The sequence below is a fragment of the Hyperolius riggenbachi genome, chromosome 5 (assembly GCF_040937935.1).
Source record: "Hyperolius riggenbachi isolate aHypRig1 chromosome 5, aHypRig1.pri, whole genome shotgun sequence".
Classification (NCBI taxonomy): Eukaryota; Metazoa; Chordata; class Amphibia; order Anura; family Hyperoliidae; genus Hyperolius; species Hyperolius riggenbachi.
Window position 1 is genome coordinate 96936646 of NC_090650.1, and position 19301 is coordinate 96955946.

The 19301-nt window shown below is 42.7% G+C and overlaps 1 protein-coding gene across 6 annotated transcripts in view; it reads right to left on the reverse strand.

The window, feature by feature from the left end:
• Positions 1 to 314: 314 nt before the first annotated feature.
• Positions 315 to 19301, reverse strand: part of GSDME (gasdermin E) — a 216350-nt gene continuing 197363 nt past the window's right edge. For all 6 annotated transcript variants that reach the window (XM_068236031.1, XM_068236029.1, XM_068236028.1 and 3 more), the window contains 2 exons: positions 9436 to 9509; positions 315 to 2359 (listed from right to left, as the gene is read on the reverse strand). In XM_068236031.1, coding sequence (XP_068092132.1) covers positions 2129 to 2359; positions 9436 to 9509 — 305 coding nt within the window. In that variant the 3' untranslated portion in view covers positions 315 to 2128. The remainder of the gene's footprint in view (positions 2360 to 9435; positions 9510 to 19301) is intronic.

The following is a 19301-nucleotide window of genomic DNA, read 5'->3' on the forward strand; positions in this document are numbered from 1 at the left end:
AGCAATCCGAAACAGTCTATATGCATGTTGGATTATTATGGCTCTGTACAAATTAACAAAATGACACATTGCATTCCAGCTGTTCTGGAGGTGTGTTTAGCTTCTAAGGGTACAATGGTTAATTTGCATATATTCAGCAGTGATGCTCTGGGAGACATCTCAAGCTCACTCCAACCTGAATTATCGCAAATTCTTTCTGATTTAGGAAAGCAAACTTTTGTTTTACATTTAAAAGAAGGCAACTTTAGAGCAAAGTACAGTAAAATGAAATTAAAAGCAGACATTTCGCAAATTATAAGGCAGCAACATGTATATTTTCACATATCTGCTTTAATTCACAGAGTTCATTTTAAAGTAAACTTGTTCAGGTGTTATGGCTTCTTAATTACTTTTAAAAATGCTGTTTTCAACTATTTTAAAAGAATAAAAAAGGGCATCTTCTATATTAATCTAATTCCACGTTCCCTTTCATACCAGTAGTAAGAAGAAAGCAATGCATACATTAAGATGACAGTTACAAGAGAGCATTGAAGAATATTCTAAGCAGATGTCTCCCCCTAGAGTCTGGATGTATCCCCCTCTGCTGTTAGTGATCCAACGGTATCCAGTGCTACAACAGATCCCCAGTAGTTACAACAATCAACAGAATTATCTCTCACAGAAAACCAAACTGCTGCACTGCTAGTTGCAGGTTGATAAACATTCCAAAGTTAAAATCATACCATATTAATTATACTTTACATTTAGAATTAGTATCACGCATCCCATTACATAGTCGGTTGACCACTTTTGGCCAACGTAATTGAAAAATTGAAAAAACAGCAATAAACCAGCACACTATGAAATGTATTGAAAATCCATTTACAGAAATGTTTGAAAATCCCTTTGTTAAAAAATATTTTAAAAAGCCCAGACTTTGCTTCAGGAAGGTGCTGGTAGAATCCTCTACTGACACAATTACAGATGTCTTCCAGCTAGTCCCGTGGCATTCATTCACAAATACTGGTGACATTTCAGTTTAAGGGCCTCTTTCAAACCACATTGTTCTGAATATAAGTGCATATTTGGCTAGGACTAAATTTGTCAATAGGCGCTATAGGCAGCTGCTGTATGTGGCCAGACCCAACTCCTTCCACTGCCTGCTTTATCTCTTACCTGCCACTCAGAGTCATTATAAGGAATTAGACTGAATTGTGTACAAATACTTGCTCCAGTGGCTGCACATATAATGGCTTCTGCACTGTTGGCTCCTAAGGTACATACATACGTTTCATTTTTCCGAACGACCGGTCATTCGGACCAGTCATTTGGACAAGTTAGACATGTGTACAAACGATCGTTCAGCTGATAGGACGATCATTTGTACACACATCTGACTTGTTGTCCAAATGACCTGTCCGAACGACCGGTCGTTCGGAAAAATCAGACGTGTGTATGTACCTTTAAAGTGTACCTGAAAATAAAAAAAAGTGGTACTTACCTTAGTAGGGGGAACCCATCCTCCTCCACCCCACCGAGCTAGCTCTTTGACAGACCCTGGTCAAATAGGTTCAGAGCGTCCAACAGGTTTGTGCTTCCACACTCCTATCCACGGACGAGCTGCAGTGCACAAGCAGGTGGACAGCCCTTGTGCAGTAGCACGGAGTCACTTGTGCATGGCTTTTACCTCTGTGCACGAGTGGCTCCATGCGACTGTGCAAGTGTGGGCCATCATTGGGCCTGCACAGTGTGGCCACACTTCTATACAGAAATACATTTGATGAGGAAGAGGGTCCCAGCGAGAAGCGATGGGCTGCAGGTGGATCAAAGAGCTCTATTGAGGTAAGTATCTATGATGATCTTTTTCTCACATGTATACTTTAAGGTTCATTTATTTTAGCATAAAGTTTTTTCAATGTTCTTGTCACCAAAATGGGGGCATAATCAAGGGTGTGGCATCTGCTTAGGGATGGAGTTGTCAGGGCTTCTGTGTCTATAGGCCACCCACATCCAAATCTCAAGCTTAACATAGTGCAAAATAATGTAATTCATTTTTGTGTTCTCGATTCCTGTAATGATTCAGAATGAAATCCAGTGCAGAGTCCACAATGCGGCTTGTCCCAGAGGAGTGACCGGTGTAGATCGGATTTTAAGGTTTTTTGCGTAATGCATGAAAGCCACACATTGCAATGTACAGGACGAGTGGGAGGAAGCCGGGGTCAGGTCTGGTTGTGGCCCTGATGGCTTCTTCAGTCATTTCCAGGTTTACATTGGATAAAGAGAACAGGCTCTGTGCAATCTGAAATATTCCTTGCTGGATGAGATCAGACAGCACTGCTTCTGTCCTTGAACAAAGTCCTTCATCTGATGTGATGTTTGGCTAATTAGAGAGAGAGTACAGGAACAACGTTAATCCCAGAGGCTGCAAGGTTATGATTTATAGTTTTAAACAAGCACTTTGCTCTAGTCTGTCCTAGCCAGGCGTAGCCAGCAGCAAGTAAGGGGCACTTGAATTCCAAGTTTAAATTACTTGATGTGCTGATAAGGACTGCGGCGTTCCTTGTGTGCTTCAGTACCGCAAGAAAACCAACACAAGAAATAAAACCACTCGAGTTTTAAAGTAAAACGTCTGTTACAGAAATGGGAATGTACATCTTTCACTGTAGCCACAATGAACAATTTAATATTGTTTTGAATAAATCATGCAAATGTAACTGGCATACTAATGTACTAGAGCACTGTCTGACCTTATTCCTATGGTCAGCTGGATAGCGTACTAGTTAAGGGTGTTGCCTGTGATGAAGGGTTTGAGCCTTGGACCAGGATTCAAATCCCAGCTCAGTCCAGGCTACCTAATGATCCTGGTCGCCCATGGAGTGTGTCCTAAGTGGCTGCAGCTCTGAAGTGCTTTGAGTCCGCCAGGAGAAAAACACAATATAAATGTTCTGTGTCTTGTCTATATGAATGATCCCTTAACACAAGTCAGGAAATCCCTCTACATTTAGTTCGTCACTTGTCGTATCTCCAGTAAGTTTGCAGACTCAATTATGTTCTGAAATGGGCCGTGAGAAGAAAAAAAACAAGATATAGGAAGGGCGATTCTTCATTAAGGTCTCATTACAGTGACTGAGTCACCAGGCTCAGTTCACATTGGCCTAAAAAAAATAAAGTTTAACAGAATGGACAAGAACAGATGTAAAAGGATCCAATGTTTACCAATGGATCCATTCACATTGGTCTGTTCAAACGGATCCGTTCGGTACTTTCCGCCAAATGGATTGCAAGTTTAGGTCTGCTGTGATTTTTCCGGACCGATGGATGTCGCACTGACCGCGCGATGACAGAACGGAGGGTCACGGATGGGAAACAGACTTGTAAAAACTGATTCGTGTCACGGATCAGTTTTTACACCGATCAGTTTTTCATCTGTGCTAGTGTGAATCGGGCTTAAGGGATTTGGAATGTATTTGGTGTCCTCATTCAGGTGGGGGGGAGCAGGATTGGAACGGCTTTGAGAGAATTAACATACACAAACCTGGGCAGCTTTCATTGTGATATTCAGGACCAAGCACAAGTGGGAACTGAAATTAATGCTTACACTGCATTTTTCCTGACTGAGAGTGGCCATTTGGATTCTCCTTTGTAAAGGGTGTGACCAGATAGCACTACAAACACCTTCTCCTGGGCTCTGGAGATGGGGAAGACACCTTCCATAACCGCTTTCAGGCAGCGGTGATTGAAATCTATGGCCTGTTTTGATGCTGTTATTCCTGCCAGGGAGTAGATTTCACCTCACTGCCGCCATGCTTTCTCGATGCTCTTGTCTGGTACTAGCTGTCTCTGGGCCGACACCGCTGGTACTAAAGGGGTTAAAGCACATCTGACCGGAAAAGGAAATGTTAAACTTTACTTACCCGGGTCTTCTTCCAGCCCCTTGTAATCTATCTGGTCCCTCGCTACAGTTCCGCTGCCATCCAGTGAGGGGCTAGCCCCTCCAAAAGATCATCCACCACAGCTGTGGTCGTATGTTTCTGCACATGCGCATCCATGCACCCCTCTATCATACTCCCGTAACCTGGAGAATTTTGCGTTTGCACAATTCACAAAGATTTAAAGTGAGATTTAAAGTGAACCTAAACAGTAAAATTATTTAAAATACATATACGATGTCCCTTCAAATTAATATTACATACTTACCTCACTGTCTGTTCCTCTCAGAAGCTCACCATTTTCTTCTAACGTTTTCATCCAGTTCTGCCAAAATTTTGTCAGAACTGAAATATATCACTTTCTGTCAGTTATGTATCAGTTGCTGTCAGTTATGACTGAAAAGACAACTTATGTGCAAGGTAATGTCCAGGGTTCCCTATGGCTCAAGTAGGCGATATTACAGTTTAACAGTGCGCTGACGCGGAAGCTTTATGGGGCCATTGCCATTTTTAACCACTTAAAGGGAACCTGAACTGAGTAAAATTATTTAAAATAAACACGAGGTAATTTCAAATGAATATTACATAGTTACCTTGCCATCAGTTCCTCTCAGAAGCTCACCATTTTCTTCTGACAATGATCCCTTCCAGGTCTGACAACATTTTGTCATAACTGAAATATATCAGTTGCTGTCAGTTATAGCAGAGAGGACAACTGATGTGCAAGGTAATGTCCATGTTTCCCTATGGCTCAAGTGGCTGATGTTACAGTTTAACAGTGTGCTGACCAGAAAGCTGTTATGGGGTAATGGCCATTTTCAAAATGGAGGACTGATAAATCCCTTGATCACAGTGTACAAACAGGACACTGGACAGGAGAAAGAGATTGAGGAGTAGACTGCACAGGAGGTAAGTATGACCTGTGTATGTTTATTTTGAATTTTAATTTATAGTTCTGGTTTCCTTTAGGCTGTAAATCCCCCCCCCCCCCTCCCCCAGTGACCAGGCTATTTTTTAAAATTTAGGACACTGCAGCACACAAGTGACCCCCCCCACTTTTCTGCCCACCAACAGAGCTTTCTGTTGGTGGGCTCTGATCGCTGCTTCCCTGTTTGTTTTTATTTGTTGTTTTTTAGTTTTTTTATATTACATTTTTACTGTTTTATCCCCCTCCCTCCCTTCCCCTGCCAGCCAATCACTGCGATTGGCTGTCATAGGCATCAGCCTATGACAGCCGATTGCTCCTAAACCTCCCAGGGGGACAGCCGTGTCACACGGCTGTCCCCAGCACAACGCTGCCGTAGATCGCCGCACTGTACATTGTAAATAGACGGTGGTTTTGCCATCTAACAGTCTCCTAGCGGCGATAGCCGGTGGGAGACTAATGACGGAGTGGAACTCTGTCATTCAAGCTGAGATGTGCGCTCATCAGAGTGTGCGATCTCCTGCAAAATCCCGCCCCATGACTTCACGCCAATTGGCGCTGAGCCAACAAATTGTCGTGGTGCGGTCGGTAAGTGGTTAAAATTGAGGACAGAGAATTCCATCGATCACAGTGGACAGACAGGACATGGGAGAGGAGAAAGAGATTGATAAACAGACTGACTATGCGGGAGGCAAGTATGTTTTTAAACTGTGCAAGATCAGAACACTCCTGACCATGGGAGCATAATTGACAAAGGTCCCCTGACCCGCTTGTGCATGAGCAGAAACCCACAACCACAGCTATGGTCAGTGATCTTTAGGAGGGGCTATGAGCGCACATGACCAAATAGACTACTAGGGGTTGAAATAGGCCCCAGGAAAGTAAAGCTTAATGTTTCCTTTTCAGCTTGGGTGTCCTTTAGCAGTGTTACAAGGTTACTTTGTAAGAGTAGTGAGCTTTCAACGAACCACCTGAAATACGGCTAAACCACATTTAGCAAAAATGGTTTGGCAGCACCCCACCCGGTTCCCATTTTTCTGGGGTCTTTCTCTCTTTACAAACAGTTCCTGACAGATTTGTTTAAAGATAAATAAAGAGTGTTGCTCTAACAAGAGAGGCCATTTGAGGCATATAGCATGGGGTGCAGTACTGCATTAGACCTATTTTTACAGTGAACTCTAATGCAAACAGAAACTTCACTATTCCAGCAATAGCCAATCACCATTTGTGCTGGACATCTGAGAGACTTCTGTATAGCATGTGAGAGGAGTAAAAAAGCTCACCTTTGCTGGCATCTGGTTATACTGTATCTGACAGACCGTGAGTATCCACCTGACTAGATGTGTCCATAGAGCATGATGGAATGCATGGTAGCTAAGTGGTTAGCACGTCTGCCATACAGCTCCAATCTGCTGAGTTCCGTTCTTGATAAAGACCCTTATTGCAGGACATCAGTTCTCCCTATGTTTTGTTCTATATAGAGTATCTGTGATCTAAATATCATTATGTAATGTCAGCAGAGCTCACACATCTTGAGCGTAATTGTCCTCATTTTTTTTCCAGCGTTCCAAGATACCATCTCCGCCTCCCCATTTCTTGCTGCCTTTTTAAAAATTATTAATCTAAGGCACAGGTGTCAAACGAGGGCCGAATGTGGCCCTCCTTGCAATTTTGTGTGGCCCCCCAGAGGTTTAAATGTGCATCATTGTTAACCGTAAAAAAAAGCACACTGCCTCCTCATCCAGAGAAGCACACCAGTGACAGTGTTTCTGGCTAAACAGTGTCAGTTTGAGCAACAACTCATGGGACCCCTCAGCAAAATTACTGTAAAATTACTTTGGGGCCCCTCTTCTGGGGATCCAAACCCCCTTGTGTGGCTGGTAAAACACCCCCTCCTCTCCCCCCTGCCCCCCCCCCCCCCCCATTGTTAATTATAGTTATGCCACTTAGCTTGAGACTGTTCAGTAAAGGTTAAACCTTAAAGGGAGCCTAAACTGAGAAGGATATGGAATTTTCATTTTAAAATAATACCAGTTGCCTGACTCTCCAGCTGATCCTGTGTCTCTAATACTTTTAGCCACGGCCCCTCAACAAGTATGCAGATGAGATGCTCTGACTGAAGTCAGACTGAATTAGCTGCATGCTTGTTTTAGGTGTGTGATTCAGCCACTGCTGCAGCCAAAGAGATCAGCAGGACTGCCAGGCAACTGGTATTGTTTAAAAGGAAACATCCATACCCCTCTCAGTTAAGGTTCCCTTTAATAAACAATTTGGCCCCCCACCTACACTAGGTTTTAGATTTTGGCCCCGTACGTGATTAAGTTTGACACCCTGATCTAAGGCCTTGAACACACATATCAGGACCACGGCCATCAGGGTTTGGGACTTGATCCATTGGGCAACAGTATGGGGGCAAACCTCTACATATGCATAGCTAACATCTAGCAACATGTCTGTTATTTATGGTGGAGGGAAGAGGAACGACAGCAGATTCCAACGGGAGGAGTAAGTAGAACAGAAATGTGCTCAGGTATCAGACGTCACTAAATATCTGGCATGTAAGGTCTTTAGGTTGCAGCAGGGAGCTCCTGTACACACACTAGATTCTTGTCAAGGCCAGTCCTTAAAGGGAACCAAGCAACACTGCAATTTTTTAAAATGAACCTCCCCCATTAACCGAGTGTGTTGTTGGGAGGGCAGGGATTGGAGGCAGCATCATTACTTACCTGCAGGGTGCTGCTCCTCTGGTACCCCCATCTGTTTGGGATGCGCCACAGCAACCACAGTTTGTATGTTCCTGGCAGTGTTGTGCAAGTGGGCGCCGCAATGCTTGCCAGGATATATAGTCCCTGACTACGAGCACAGCACTGCAGTAGTGCACAGTTTCCTTTAAAGGGACTCCGAGCAGTGCAGAAATTATGGAAAGATGCATATCATTTTAAAGCTCTCTTTCTCCTCTTTCCAATGATATATAAACCGCCACCCTACGCCTTTTAGTTTTCACTATTTTCGCGATTGAAATTGCCGCGGCCGCGATTTCAATCGCGAAAATAGAGAAAACTAAAAGGCGTAGGGCGACGATTTAGGTGTCGCCAGAAAGAGGAGAAAGAGAGCTTTAAAATGATATCCATCTTTCCATAGTTACTTGTATTACACAGGGCGACACTTTCCCCAGTGTCAGCAGCTCCATTCAGCAGAATGGAGCTGCTGACTTTAGGAAAAAGTCGCCCTGTGTAATACAAGTAACTATGGAAAGATGGAAAGATGGAAAATAGCGAAAACTAAAACGCGTAGGGTGGTGATTTATATATCATAGGAAAGAGGAGAAAGAGAGCTTTAAAATGATATGCATCTTTCCATAGTTTCTGCACTGCTCGGAGTCCCTTTAAAGCAAGCTGCCTCTGCCAAGTTGAATACAGTGTATATACTTAGCTTTAGCCTTATTCACAAGGTTAACAAGTAATCAAACGTATACAATTTATAACAGCCATTGAAGATAAGAAGCAAAGAAGGATGTTTTATCATGAACAATGTTTAATAATCATAGGCTACTGGATTACTTTAACCTTGAAAGCAATACTGTCCCATTTCTGTAACTGCAGTTACACTTTGAGTAGGCTCACCACTGGCTGTGGGTGGGGTTTATTACATGGTTTACCTGACACGAAAGACAGCTGTTTGCAGTCTCTCAAGACACAGACACAGAACTTTTATATCTCGCTTTTCTCCTGGCGGACTCAAAGCACCAGAGCTGCAGCCACTAGGGTGCACTCTGTGTAGGCAGTAGCAGTGTTAGGGAGTCTTGCCCAAGTTCTCCTCACTGAATAGGTGCTGGCTTAGTAAACAGGGAGAGCTGACTAAGCTGATTCTAACCCTGGTCTCCTGTGTCAGAGGCAGACCCTTTAACCAGACCACTATTCATACCACTACAGCTCATTGGTGAGTCCCGTGTGATAGGGTGAGGTGGTGGCTTTCCTATCGGGGACCCAAGAGTGTGAAACTCTAGGAGCTGGCTATTGATATTATTTTATCTGGACATTTGTGCGATAGTTGTGGACATTAAGTTGTGCCTATACTGAATTTGAAAGTGGAATATGTTGTATTAATATCAGGAGAACTCATGGAGAAAACATGTCATAAGTTTGGTCAGGTGATAGATATGTAAGCCTCTTATTTGCTAGCCATGATCATTATCACAGCATGATCAAACTCATCTCAAGCAGCTACAGTTATAATAAGATCTTGAAACAATAAACAAATTAATAATACACATAAGCAAAGGCTGCTTCTAAACTGCTTTATCAATGGTTTTAACCACCATCCAAGGGTGAGATGTTCCCCTTTCCTTATTCTACACTTGAATAATTACTGAGGCTTTTTAACACAACCATCAAAGTGAATAATACAGAGTGTTAAAAACTGTGCAAATATTCCTAAAAGTATATGTGAAAATCAGCTTTCAGTGAGATCTGTATCAGACGTCCTACTCAGCAGGAGGATTTTATACTTCAAAAGAAATAGACTTTAATAAGGATACCGCTCTAAATCTGTTTTTATGTTCGGGGACTTTCTGAGGAAGAATAAACTAGAGATTATACTCACCAGGGTGCAGAGTGCTGGCAATAGCTGAAGTTTACAACAAGCACCAAGCAGGGCCAAGGCAGCGTCTGGCAACTCTGTGAAGCAAACAGATTAATGTCAAACTGCCTGCAAGTAACAACACGGAGAAAGCAGCATCACTGGGTTTGCAGTGTGTTTCAAATAACGAAAGAATGATTCTATAGTGCAGGTATGCGATTCATTTATTTTACACTTTTTTAAGATACAAGCATGTCCACGCCAGTAGGTACTGTACAGTAAGAGCTTAAAGGGAATGTCCAAGCAAAATAAAAAAATGAGTTTCACTTACCTGGGGCTTCTATCAGCCCCATGCAGCCATCCTGTGCCCTCGTAGTCACTCACTGCTGCTCCAGTCCCCCGCTGGCAGCTTGCCGACCTCGGAGGTCGGCGGGTTGCATTGCGTACATTTTTACGCATTCCCGCTAGTGCAGGAACATTTTTACGCATTACTGGTTCAATGCGTAAAAATTTACGCATTGAACCAGTAACGCGTAAAAATGTATGTGTTAATGTTCCTACACTAGCGGGAATGCGTAAAAATGTACGCAATGCGACCCGCCGACCTCCGAGGTCGGCAAGCTGCCAGCGGGGGACTGGAGCATCAGTGAGTGACTACGAGGGCACTGGATGGCTGCATGGGGCTGGTAGAAGCCCCAGGTAAGTGAAACTCATTTTTTTATTTTGCTTGAACCTTCCCTTTAACCACTTTACCCCCGCGCGTACGTATTTCTCCGCCCCTTTTTCCATCCTTTAAAAACCAGGGACGGAGAAACACGTACTTTCCGCGTTCCCGACGCTGCCCGCGCTCCCGCTCGTAAACACGCCGCCCGCCGCTAGTAAAACCGCCGCCGCCCGCTCGCCCAGAGATCAATGAACGGGAAAATCCATTCCCGTTCGTTGATCTAAGCCCCGCAATGATCAGCTGCTCTCCTATGGGCAGCGCGATCATTGTGAGAAAAAACTCACGTGTCCATGCTCATTATACTTCCTCCAAGCTTCCGGAAGGAAGCTTGGAGGTCGCATTAAAACAAAAAGTTACTGTGGCCATCTTGTGGCCAAATAGTAAACTACACCCTACACATTTTTCACATACAAATAAATGACTTTTACACATAAAATTAACTCATTACCTCCCACACTCCCCATTTTTTTTTTTTTTGTAATTAAAAAAAAAATAAAAAATTTACAATTAAAAAAAATACATAAATAGTTACCTTAGGGACTGAACTTTTTAAATATTTATGTCAAGAGGGTATAACACTGTTACTTTATAAACTATGGGCTTGTAATTAGGGATGGACGCAAAACTGAAAAAAATGCACCTTTATTTCCAAATAAAATATTGGCGCCAAACATTGTGATAGGGACATAATTTAAATGGTTTTATAACCGGGACAAAAGGGCAAATACGTTTCATGGGTTTTAATTACAGTAGCATGCATTATTTAAAAACTATAATGGCCGAAAACTGAAAAATAATTATTTTTTTCCCCACATTTTTCCTATTTTCCCATTAAAACACATTTAGAAAAAAATAATTCTTGGCATAATGTCCCACCTAAAGAAAGCCTAATTGGTGGCGAAAAAAACAAGATATAGTTCATTTCATTGCGATAAGTAATAATAAAGTTATAGACGAATGAATGGAAGGAGCGCTGAAAGGTGAAAATTGCTCTGGTGCTCAGGGGGTAAAACCCCTCAGTGGTGAAGTGGTTAAGGGTAATCCTTCTCCCCACTAGTTTATTAAGTCAAAACATTGCTTGAATATAAAAGTAAACCTGTACCTAGAACAACATGGACAGAACCGCTTAAAGCGGTATAAAACTCGACATAATATTCAATAAAAACACTTTTCATATGCAATACAGTTAGTTATTTAGAAATTACAAGTCCCCAAAGCACAATTTTTTTTGCTCTGAGAGCTGACATTGCATTTTATTCATAAATGGTGTATTCATATTGTAATGTACCCAGAAATGCTTTCCGAGTATCTGTCTGTTTTCTGGAGTGTCTGAATTGCCAGAGAATGTTTACATTCCACACTTGATACAATTAAGAAAACACAAGATAATGTTATCTCCTGTTCGGATGCGTCCAGCTTTCCCTGCAGAGAGCTTGTAGGTCTTGTGTTTAACTAGTTGAATGCTGTTCTAGTAAAAAAAAAATAATAATGGTAGTATATAATATGCTGTAAATAATCTTTCCCTGGCAACTCCATGGCAACATAATATATGGGCAGTTCCCCACCCAGAACTTCCAGATAGGACAACCCCTCAATATAAAAGTGAACTCCACCTAATGGTCAGCATTCCTTTTCTCGTCCTCGCCACCAGATAGGTCTGTGATTTTGTTTTTCTTTTTACCTATTTGCAAAGGTATATTTTTATATATATTGTCTCCTTTTGTACCTTACCTAAGCCGCTTTGGCTATACCGACCAGTTTTAAGCCTTCTGGTCGTAGCCCTATTCCCAGGTATCTAAATGATCCTAGGGGGATAGTGGGATGCTGGTTGGTCTCCAGTGCTAATATATTCATTAAACATGAATAACATGGCCGCCGCTCTATGTTGAGGCATAATTTGTGTTACAGTGAACATATGTGGCAAATCCATATTACCCTTGCCGGCTGTCTCGCCTGCTACAGCGTCTGGTATATAGTTTTATGACTGACATGAGTGGCATAGGTCTTCTGTTGCCGGCCGTCTCCCGGAGCGAGTGAGCGGTGCCTGGTACATTCTGTGCATGTGCAGTAGTTTGATTCGGTTGAGTGAGCGGCGTCTGGTACGCTCTGCGCATGCACGAGATTTCGGAAGTCTCGACAGCCATCTTGATTATGGGCAGCCTTGCTGTATGGAAGGAGTTACGCTTACAGGCGGCCTTCTTTGTTATGGGCGGCGCTTTAATGCGTCATAAAAACAGCCGGAAGGCGCCGCTCGCTGTCCACTACCCTTTTCTTGTCAGGAGAGGAGACAAGGACTCGGATGTGCGGCGCTGTACATATATTTCTATTATAGCAAGGTAATTGTAGACTCTGGGGGAGTTGCTATGCGACCTGGTCATACAGGGGATTGAATTTAATAGTATACTTTTTACTTTTTTCAGTACTGGTCTACCCATCATGGGAAAACACTCTAAAAAAGACCATGACAAAAGAACACGGTAAGGAAAGTAAGTTAGGAAAAAGGCTTCATTCTCTATGCATGAGAATGTTTTCTAATAGGTAATTTTTCTCGATTATTTTAGTGACAAGCGCTCCCGGCATAAGATGAGCTCGACAGTGTCAATTAAAAGACATAATCAATCACCGCAGAAGCATTCTGCTGGAGAAAGTTCGAGATCCAGGAAGCGATCTCCTTCAGTTCATTCCCCTGAAGTGGGTTCAAGGAAGAGATCCTGCGCTGCTAGGCTTCCTTCTTCTTCTCCAGAGACTCAGCGCGACCATGTTTCTCAGCCACGCAAGGCTTCTGGGAAAACAAATAGGCTGTCTGAAGATCAGTGCTGGATTTGCGGCAAAGATAAATTACCAGATAAAATGGTCTGTAGAAATTGCTTAAAAGAAATTGTTGGTGAAAACAGCGACATTACGGATGTTATTAAGCAAACAGTGAATGATGCTATGTTACAATTTAGCAAAAAATCTTAACAACGTTCTCGAAATTCTGAATCTACTCAATTTGGTTCGAGCGAAAGTTCAGATCAGGATTCAGAAATTACTGAAGATTGGGACTCTGTAATTGATTTCGCCTATATCCCATCGTTTATTGATCAAATTAAAGATTCTATAGAATGGGAGGATGAGGAAGGCAAGAAAGTAGCAAAAAAGAAAAAATATTTCAAACATCTAGATAAATCTCGTCCTTCTTTTCCTTTGATGAAGGAGGTTAAAGATATGATTCAAGAGGAATGGTCCCAGACAACCAAGAAACCTTCCATGAAAAATCGACTTCGCAAAATGTATCCACTAACCCAAAAGGACGAGATACTAGTAGAATCCTATCCAGTGATAGATGCTTTAGTGGCAAGATTGGCGAAAAATACAACTTTACTTTTAGAGGATGCAGTGTCTTTCAAGGATGTTCAGGATAAGCAGCTTGATATGGACTTTAAGAAAGCTTATATGGCATCGGGAGATGCAGTTAGGCCGGCAATTGCATTAACGTCGGTCTCAAAAGCATTAAAAAAAATTGGATAGGTGATCTGACAGAAGCCATATCTCAGGGTGTAGATAGGAATGACCTTTTGGCCTTCCTTGATAATATGAAGTTAGCTTCTGATTTTGTTGGAGAGGCTTCCTTGGATATCATCAAGGGTACTAGTAGAGCTATGCTTTTCTCTATAATGGCCAAGAGATCTCTGTGGCTAAAGTCCTGGGCGGCAGACCCTTCTTCAAAATTAATGAGGTCTCGCATCCCATATGATGGAAATTTTTGTTTGGCCCAAGGTTGGACACGGCCATTTCCAGGGTTACTGGAGGAAAGACTGGACTTCTTCCCCAGGACAGAAAATTCAGGCGTCAAAAGTGGAGTCAACAGAGGCAACAGTTCTCACAAAAATTCAGAGAGCAAAAATCTTTTAGACCATCTCGGCAATATAATAGGAATTGGAGAAATCCTCAAGCCACATTTGTGAAATCTTCCAGAGGCAGAGGGACCTCTGCATCAGCAAATAATGGGAAATCTTTTTGTGAGTAAACCTGCCCAGGCCGGTCAAGTGGGGGCAAGGCTTCTTCATTTCGCCTCTGTCTGGGCAGAAGAAATAAGAGACCGTTGGGTCAATCAAGTGGTTTCTCAAGGTCACAAATGGACTTTCAAAAATCTTCCTACTCTTCCACGCTTAGTGGAAACAAGAATACCTCAAAATACAGAAAAAAGAAAGATCCTGTTTGACTATGTACAAAGCTTAATATCTCAAGGAGCAGCAATTCCAGTTCAACATCAGGAGAAATCCACAGGCTTTTATTCTCCAATATTTTTATTTCGAAAGAAGACAGGGGAATGGAGGCCCGTTATAGATCTAAAAGTTCTGAACAAATTCATAGTCATCCCAAAATTCAAAATGGAATCTCTTCAGACGGTCATGAGGGCGGTGAAAGCTGGAGATTGGATGTGCTCCCTCGACCTGAAAGACGCATATTTTCATGTACCAGTAGCTCATTCATTTCAAAGGTACTTGCGTTTTTCCATGGGAGGCATCCATCTCCAGTTCTGTTGTCTGCCTTTCGGGCTGTCCACTTCCCCCGAGAACATTTACAAAGGTTCTGTTAGCCATAGTAGCGTTACTTAGACAGGAGGGAGTCAGGATTCTACACTATCTGGACGATATTTTAATCCTAGCCAGGTCAAGGGACCAATTGTTGCAGCATCAAGTTCTAGTGCTAAAAACCCTTGTCAGGTTTGGATGGTTAATCAACCTCAAAAAAAGTCAACTGACGCCTATGCAAGAACTGATCTTTCTAGGAGCTCTATTTTCCACCCTGAGAGACACTGTATCCCTGCCAAAATCCAAGCAAGATCTTCTCATAAGCAACATAAGGATTGTGCATCCGAACTCTTTTCTCACAGCCAGGCACTGCATGAGAATGCTGGGACTCGTGTCATCCACAATTCTTCTTGTGAAGTGGGCACACTGGCACCTGAGGGAGTTCCAACTCAACTTCCTATCCCAGTGGAACGGTCAGAGTCTGAGTTGTATGATTCACATCCCCACCAAAGTGTGGAAAAGTCTGAAGTGGTGGACTCAGCGGAAATATCGCAGCAGATGTTTCTCGTTAACTCCCCCAGACTGGTCAGTCATAACTTCAGACGCCAGTGCCCAAGGCTGGGGAGCAACGATGGAGGATTGGGCAGTCCAAGGAACATGGGATACACCATCTTCCCACATAGTATCCAATGTAATCGAGCTAAGAGCTGCCCACCAAGCCTTAAAATCTTTTCTTCCAAGGATACTTTTCAAGCCAGTGATGTTAAAACTCGACAACAGGGCGGCAGTGTCCTACATCAGGAGGTAGGGAGGAACGCACAGCAGAACCCTGATGTCCGAAGTGAAACCGATATTGGACTTAGCTCAACGGAATCTAGCAGATCTGTCGGCAGTTTACATACCGGCCCAGAGAATCTTCAAGCAGACAAACTTTCCAGGCAGACTCTATCAAACAACGATTGGTCCCTACATCCTGTGATATTTCAGAAGTTAGTTACGAAGTGGGGGAATCCGCAAATAGATTTATTTGCGACAAACGAAAACAAAAAAGTTCACAATTACTTTTCTCGTTTTCCGGAGAAGACAGCAGTAGCGACGGATGCTCTTTCTCAGTCTTGGACATTCAGCCGAGCTTATGCATTCCCTCCAGTGCCTCTCATCTTCAAATTTCTGCAAAAACTGATGTCCTGCAACACGGAGGTGATAGCGATACTCCCGAATTGGCCAAAGAGGCCATGATATACACTACTGAAATCTCTCTCTCGGGAGAAGCCAATTGCTCTTCCATTGATACCAGACCTCCTAATCCAGAAAGGTTTCTTCCATCCCAATCTTGTCAGACTGAGGTTGACGGCTTGGAGGTTGAAAAACGTAGATTATTAAATCGTGGGTGTTCACAGGAAGTTGTAGACACGCTACTATCTGCAAGGAAGAATTCTACAAATAGAGTGTATAATAAAGTCTGGAAAAAGTTTCTGGAATTCGCTAGTAGCTCTTCTTTTGATCCTCTAAAACCAGACGTCACCAACATTCTATCCTTCCTGCAAAAGGGTTTACAGTTGGGGCTAGCATATAACACCTTACGTTCCCATACTTCGGCACTATCCTCAATCTTGGGAGTTTCCTGGGCATCTAACAATTTAGTCAGACAATTCTTCAGGGCTGTTCTAAAATCAAGGCCTCCCAGGAAACCTAAATTTCCGCAATGGGATCTTCCGCTGGTGTTGGACTTTCTTTCGAGTCCTCCCTTCATTCCCCTGGAAAAATGTTCCTTATTTAACCTGACGTTAAAAACTACCTTCATCATCGCCATCACTTCAGGGCTCAGAGTTTCTGAAATACAGGCCTTAAGTTGTAAGGAACCATTTATAATGTTTTTTGAAGACAGGGTTGTACTAAATCCAGTAGAAGCCTTTATTCCAAAAGTGGCCTCATATTTCCATTTTAATCAGGAATGGACTTGTTCTGCCTTCAAGGATCCCTTAGAGCCGTCCGCTGCTCACCCTCTTGATCCAGTATCCACGATTAAAGCATATCTGGGGGCTACTGAAAACTTAAGGGTCTCTGACAAATTCTTTATTGTTCCGTCAGGAATAAACAAAGGAAAAGACGCATCAATTAGAAAAATTGCCAACTGGATAGTCATGGTAATTCAGAAGGTATATAAGTCTAAAGGTCTCTCTCCACCTAATATTGTTTCTGCACATTCCACGAGAGCTATGTCAGCCTCGTGGGCATCGCTGGGCAATGTGTCAATAGAGACTATTTGTAGGGCAGCCAACTGGGCTTCCAGCCATACATTTATTAAACACTATAAAATTGAACCAACAACTTTGTCTACTGCCACATTTGAGAAAAAGATTATATCCATGGCCATTGATCCGCCTTTGTAAGCCTGTGATTGTTCTGCTATTGTAAATAAATTTTAGTTTTGTCTCTGCATACCCTTCCTTAGTCTCTTATTTGGCTAGTTAGTGCCCATATGTTATGCTGCCATGGAGTTGCCAGGGAATGAGGAAAATTGTATACTTACCTACAAGCAATTTTCCTTTCCTGGCATCACTCCATGGCAGCATACATTCCCACCCACTTTTTATGGCGGCTCGTCCGACAGGAGGAATGCTGACCATTGGGTGGAGTTCACTTTTATATTGAGGGGTTGTCCTATCTGGCAGTTCTGGGCGGGGAACTGCCCATATGTTATGCTGCCATGGAGTGATGCCAGGAAAGGAAAATTGCTTGTAGGTAAGTATACAATTTTCCTAATTTAGAGCAAAGAAGAAATGCTGGGTTTCATACCACTTTAAAGTGCAAACTAATTTGGGCACCTGCAAGGCCGCCCAGGATGCAAACTGCGACTACTTCGCACCCGTTATTTGTAGCCACAGTTCTCACAGCAGACGCCTAAATTAGCTTGAGCTTTTTTAAGCTGTTCCATCCATGTTGTTCTAGAGAATCTGTAGACATAACAACAAAAGTTGTTCAGGTGAAACCTTTAATGACTAACTGTAAAAGATTTCTTTGCAAGTTTTCGAAACGTTATTGCACTGGTACTCCATCCACAGGATGACTGTGGAATGGAAGAGGGCACAACCCATGCTAGCACGGGGTATGCAATCAGGAAAAGATTCCCCCTTTTTAAGGAAGACTTTGGTTATTATTGGTGAAGACAAGGTCAAATCCCATTCTCCATGTATTACAACAGCATAGCTCTGTTGTAAGAGCCACCCACTGAAAACAATTTGTGTAGTTTTGGGTCACACTGAACTGCTTAGGTATTCTGAAAAACACAAGAGAGTTCCCAAACTGTTCAGCAGCTGAAATCCAATATCAGGCAAGTATGGGACACATTTGGTCGAATCAGTTCCCAAATTACAAATCAAGCATATATGAATATACTGTATTTCTCGGTTTCAATATTTGCTCTGTTGTCTATGAACTATTTTTAGATAAATAAAGTGTTTAATGGAAGAGCAAATCATTGCATCCTGTTTTTCTTTACAATTTACACAGTGTGTCTATTTGGAAATGGACCTGTACACAGTGCACTTGGGGACACAGCCTGGAATTCATCAGCTGCAGAATATTTATTATTACAACTGATTAAAAGAAAACAAATAAAATGAATCTTAGCACTGAACAATATAAATGAGTAAAAGAGTCACGACTTCCCTTTAAAAATAATAATTGCAGATTGAAAAGTATTTTGATACCTAGGCTAATGAAACGGATATTGGTAGCATCGCTTCTGCAGCTTTCTACTGTTCAAGGCTTGGTCAAGGCTTTCACTAGAACTCCAAGTCAACCACTTATTACCTACTGAGCCTTGTAGATTTTCTCTAAGCATATCCGGCATTCCACAATCATGACCAGGTCACACATCAGAACGAACACACTTCACTCTGCAATCTTCCGAGCTTGTTGTGTGCACAGAGCCAATTTAGCTGACCCGTTCCGTATCAACTTTAAGGTCAGGAACATATTAGCATTTTTCATATGTGGCACACAAGGGATGTAGTTTGATGTATTTCAGCTCATGATTTTTCATAGCAAAGAGAAAGAAACAGCGTTCAGCCCATCTCATTTCATCCGGATATTGAGAAATGCAGGAGCTGGCAGACATAACGCAGGGGGATATCAAAGCCAGTGCTCAGCAAAACACATAAATATGATCTACAGCCTCTTAGGAGCATCTTAAAATATATGAACATACGTCAACGTTCCACTGATGGACGCCCCTTTCAGAACAACAAAGCAGAGAAATGTGCACGGGAGTGACACTGCGGGGATTATGCGGATTTTTATCAGAGGACCATCATCAGAGACACTTTAGCTAGGCAAGTTACTTGGAAGTGGAGAAGAGAATGGGTGCCTGGCAGGCAAATCAGTTTGAGAACTTGTAAAGGCTCACACACACGGGGCACAACTGTTGCCACAAACACGTGGCATACGCATGTCTGAGCAACAGTTGCCCCGTGTGTATGACGCGCGCCACGAACTGTCGCCGGATAGTAAAGTTGCCGTGCAATTGAAAAGTTCAATCGCCGGCAACTTCTGTCTCCGCAACGGTCGCTAGTCCGCCACGCGTACTGCGTGTGTATGTGGACTAGCGACAGGAGACAAAGGCAAGTGAATGTAGCATACGGCCG